Source organism: Sardina pilchardus, chromosome 24, assembly GCF_963854185.1.
Source record: "Sardina pilchardus chromosome 24, fSarPil1.1, whole genome shotgun sequence".
Classification (NCBI taxonomy): domain Eukaryota; kingdom Metazoa; phylum Chordata; class Actinopteri; order Clupeiformes; family Clupeidae; genus Sardina; species Sardina pilchardus.
In genome coordinates this window covers 22,410,167-22,415,166 of record NC_085017.1, presented here as the reverse complement: position 1 = coordinate 22,415,166, position 5,000 = coordinate 22,410,167, and the positions used below count along the sequence as shown (strand labels likewise).

At 46.8% G+C, this 5,000-nt stretch overlaps 1 protein-coding gene across 3 annotated transcripts in view; it reads right to left on the bottom strand.

Annotated features, from left to right (window-relative positions):
- The window catches only part of elmo1 (engulfment and cell motility 1 (ced-12 homolog, C. elegans)), a 102,311-nt gene that overhangs the window by 57,629 nt on the left and 39,682 nt on the right, over nt 1-5,000 (bottom strand). For 2 of the 3 annotated variants that reach the window (XM_062530304.1, XM_062530303.1), the window contains exons 7-10: nt 4,803-4,838; nt 1,559-1,658; nt 883-1,034; nt 426-504 (exon numbers count right to left, since the gene is read on the bottom strand). In XM_062530304.1, the coding sequence (XP_062386288.1) occupies nt 426-504; nt 883-1,034; nt 1,559-1,658; nt 4,803-4,838 (367 nt within the window). The remainder of the gene's footprint in view (nt 1-425; nt 505-882; nt 1,035-1,558; nt 1,659-4,802; nt 4,839-5,000) is intronic. The other variant, XM_062530305.1, reaches the window with a different exon arrangement.

Here is a 5,000-nt window from a genome sequence, read left to right as displayed (position 1 = left end):
GACACAGTGTATATGACGGGGGCCGCTGCGCCGAGCCATTCGCCGAGCTGGCAGTCCAGTCAGCGGCGGGGCTAAAAATAGCCGGCGGGAGGCTCAGGCCGCGTGTTGTGATGCATCGCAATTTCAGCTCCGCTTAGGAGACGCATCCCTCATTTTTACTGCAGCCGACGCATCAATTAAGGGGGATGAGTGTTTGTGGGTGAGGGGAAGAGGAAAGGGGGGAGGGGGGAGGGCAGTAAAATGGAATGGGATGAGGAGTGTGTGTGTGTGACTGTGTGTGTGTGTATATGTGTATGTATGTGTGTGTTTGTGTGTTTGTATGTGTGTGTGTGTGTGCGCTTGCGTCTGCTTGTGTGTGTGTGTGTATGTGCGTGTATATATGTATGTGTGTGTGTGTGTGTGTGTGTGTGTGTGAGAGAGAGTACCTGTCTCTTCTCCTCGGGAGCTTTGAGGAATAAAGCATTAATCACTGCAATGGTGTACGTCTGGATGTCCTGATCGGACCTGCAATTAGGAGGAGAGCGAGAGAGAGCCAGGGGAACGAGTGACAAAGGAGAGGAGAGAGGAAGAGTGTGTGTGAAGTGTGTGAGAGAGGGAGAGAGGCAGAGAAAGCAAAAAGGGGTAGATTAATTGACAGATTTTTATTCTTTTCACTATGAGCACATGAGTACAGCTTGCTACAGAGCTGCACCTGGAAATGATTTAAAAATAGTCAGATATGCCAATTGAAGCCGTTATGACAGTCGGTTACATCAATTAAGGCGTCATTCATTGTTTTAACAGATTTATTTACAGTAGGATAGAGAACCATCTTGACCCTCACTAGTGAGGACCAGAAAGTGCTACGGTTACTAAACATCCAGTCCCTGGCCTTCTTCTTACCCTTGCAGGTGGGGGATGAGCTGACCGATGGTGATCTCTTGCGCCACCTTCTGGTAGAGGTCCTGGCTGTTGAGCACCATGGACTCCAGGATGGCCAGCGAGCGCTGGAGCACGGCGGCGTCCATGGCCGACTTGCTGACGTAGCTGGCGATCTGCACAAGGGGACGGACACGGGCGGTCAGCGGACGGTCAGCGGACGGTCAGCGGACAGTACACACTCAGAAAAGTAATACAACAACTCAACTGCTGACCACCGAGAGGCGTTTGTTTGAGGGAGTCGGGAGTTGAATGATAGCACGATAAGACAAAAATACTACGTCGTAAATACTGGATAAAATTAAAGAGAAAAGTAAGGAAAGATAAGATTGTAAATAGAAACATACAACAAAATCCGACAAAAATATATAGGTATGCTGTAAGTGTACAGTACAACACTGCATAATTGTGCATGTGGTGATTACCAGTACAAGTATAAGATTGTCTTTGTTGCCCTATAAGGATATTCTTTATCACACATATCATTATATTACATATGTCAAGTCACCCATATGAAAGTGGGTAACAATAATTATGTGCAACTCAGCAGAAACTGGGGACTATCCAGCCAGATCTCAGCCAGAGGTGAGCCAGCACCGACGGGCCTCCATCCCGGGGGCACCCAGCAGCCCCTGCTCACCTTCTTGATGAAGGCCACGGAGAAGGTGTCCCAGGAGACGATGCCGTGGTCCATGAGCTCCACGAAGGCGGTCAGCGTGAAGGACAGCAGGTCTCCGAAGCTGCAGGAGACGAACAGACAGACGAGACAAGACAATAGTGTCGTCCCTGCCACACGGAGCACAAACTAAACCCCCCCCCTCAACAGAGGCCAAGCGAAGCGCCGGGGGGACCGCGGGCAGCACAGAGCACAGACATACGCAGCAGCAGAGAGAGAGAGAGAGAGAGATGGAAAGAGAGTGAGAGAGAGAGCTGCAGGAGGAAACTAAAGGGAGAAGCAGGTGAGGATGAGAGAGAGAGAGAGTGCAGAGACAGAGAGAGAGAAAGAAGAGAAGGAAATACAAAAGAATGAAGAATTGAGAGAGACAGCATGAAAGAAAGACAGAAAAAAAATGAAAGAAAGAAAGGAGATAAGGAGGAGGAGAAGGAAGAAATGAAGAGAACGAGAGTGAAAGTGAAGGCAAAAGTGTCATAAAAAGAAGAGAAGTGGAGAAGAAAGACAAAAGTCCACAGCACAGGAGCGCTAGAGGAAGAGAAGGAGGAGGAGGAGGAGGAGGAGGTGAGCGCTCAGTCCTCCAGGAGCAGCAGGGGGCGCCAGGAAGCTCCGGCAGTTGTGAGCGACACGGCGCAGCGCAGCAGGAAGCAGTCGAGCAGCCACTGCAGAGGTCCCATGCTGAGTTACTGTAGTAGTACCATTAGTAGAGCCATCACATCACCAGTGACCAGGGGAGGAAGCTGGGTTAGTCCCTAACGTAACCTCAACCAATCCTCAACCAAAAATCACACCGTCGTCTGCAGCAGTTAACATACTAGTACCAGCTCATTCAGACCTTAATGTTACGAGCAAAGCAAGAGTCAAAGGTATGGGACTCAGTTTCAGTTCAGTTTTAAGACTACAGGAGTCGAGTGGCCATTGAAACAAGATGGTGAAACAGAACTGAGACCACAGATCCAAGCACAGCAGTTCAAGACACTCTGTCAACCACTCAAGGGTTAAGTGCTGGTCTGGGGTCAGCCACAGCCAACATAACCGCCAAGGCCTTAAGATTGACAGGTGCCGTGAGTCTGCACTCTTAACAGGCGAACTTCACTGGTACTAGTAAGTAATCTACACTGGCACTATCCTGTTGGCCTTGTTTTTCTGTTCACCATGTACCAATGAGATGTTGAGATGTTGTTAGGCCTTCATGTTATATATATGACCAGATTCCTTAAGACCTTCCAAACACTAGAAAACTGCCATTTTTTATAACAAAAAGAAGAGCTGAATGAACATGAAACATAGTCATTACTGACATGTAAATACTCAAAGGGAAAAGAACTGCGAGATAAAGAACATAAAAGGCAAATAAAAGTCAAGATTTACAATTCACACAGTAAATGTCCGCATAAAATCTACTGGCTGAGACTGCTGTGAAAAATGGACTGCATCAAAGTTAAATGATAATCTGTCAGCTGTGGTAAGACATGGCTACGTAATATAAAAATTACAAAGATAAATGTCCCAATCACATATGAATTAATAAGAGCTATTACTAAGACTTATAACTAAAAATTAAAAATGACTGTGCTGAAAGGTGCTTTATCATTTACTTCATAACTTGAGCTTGAGTGGAATTTCATGACTCAGTATTTGTCAACAATGACAGTCAAAGGCACTTATTTTACAAACTAATAATTCCATTGTTTTTCTGTTCATTTAGTTCCTTTTTTGTGTACGGTATCTCAATTCTGAAACCCTGGTGGCTGCATGATAGAATATGGAGCAGTGCTGCCCCCCTGTGGTAGACTATCACCACTGCTTCAACAGTGTAGCCTCTTTCCATGTTTAACCTTCAAAACATGAATACTGCTGGACCAGCATAACGTAATACAAAACAAAAACAAATAATAAAAAACACACACACAAAAAAAACTGGCTTGGTGGTCTGGTAGTGACTCCTGTGGTCTGAACTTTCAATGTCTGGAACATCATTATCATATACATTTAAGTCTGCTCTGGTATAACTTTCTCTCAGAAGGCTTTGCCTCTGGTTAACACGGGGGCGAGAACAAGACACAGCCCGATAGAGAGCAGAGGGTTAACGCGTACAGTGACACAGAGGTTTTGGCAGTCAGTCCCATACCGGGGGGGGAAGCAGTTGGAGGCCAGAGTAGTCCACAGACCAGCCATATGGTGAGTAAAGCTTTTGCACCTGGCACTGGACATTCATGTGCTCTGGCTCTCAGCCAGCGAGCGCTCGTCGAGGATCCGCTGGCCTGTCAGTAGCGGTGCGCGCAATGTGAAGGGGACCTCTTGAAAAAATCGAGTGGTGCTTTCGAAGTGGACGCTCTCTTCGGCCTCGAGAGAGAGAGAGGGAGCAAGTGCTTCTCTTACATTTAGTAAGAGAGAAGGGAAACTGTTTGTTTGTATGTGAGTTCAGTGGATTGTTATTTGTTTACAGGCAGATATGTGAAGTACCGGCCAATGGGTAAAGCTCAATAGCCCACAAGAACCACAACATCCCTCGTCAAGTACTAAATGCAGATAAGAGCTTCAAGAGGCACCAGTCAAAGCTGTTCTCTGAGAGTCCACCAACAAACAGATGGAGAGTCACCCTGTAGGCTTGTTTTTTGCACTGTTTTGGATTGGAGTACCATTAGTTTTCAATGCAGCGGGTATAGAACAAATAGGAATAATTCAAGTAAAAATGCGAAATGGCCGTCATCCATCTTTGCTATCAGAGAACAGAGTTGGTGCGATCTTAAGTGCGCGCGAGCACCCACCCCCAGCTGACCCCATTAAAGGAGACAGGCGTGTCTGAAGAGTATGCCTACTCAGTATTGCTGTTTATTCCCCAAAATGGCCATTACCACATGCAAAAGTAAGAGGAAATTGATGATTCCATTAAATGGGTAGAGAAGTGGTAGTGAGAGAGAGAGAAAGATCAGAATCAATGGCCGATCAATTTCTTTGGTCAGTGTGAATAATCAGCTGAGAGTGAGTTAGACAGTTAAGTGCGGAGGCTGCCACCGTTTTTGTTTTTGCCTGATTTTTTTTTCCCGAAACGGACAGCGGACTGACGGAGACCGGAGTCAGGTCATGCAGACTCGGCCAGAGGATTAGAGAGAGAGTTGGAGAAGAGGGGTGGGGTGGGTTATCCAGCTCAGAAGAGGCGGGTGGTGGTGGTGGTGGGGGGGGGGGGGGGGGAGGATGGGGGGCTTACCAAGGCTTCATTATCTTCTGTAGTTTCTGATACCGTCTGCAAAGATTTAAAAACTTTGACGTCAGGGAGAAACATGCACATCCCAACACAGCACACTTGCAGCACGCACACACACTCACACACACGCACACGCACACACACACACACGAAACCAATCAACCACATACATAAACAAAGAAGTGAAGCAACAAAAAAAAA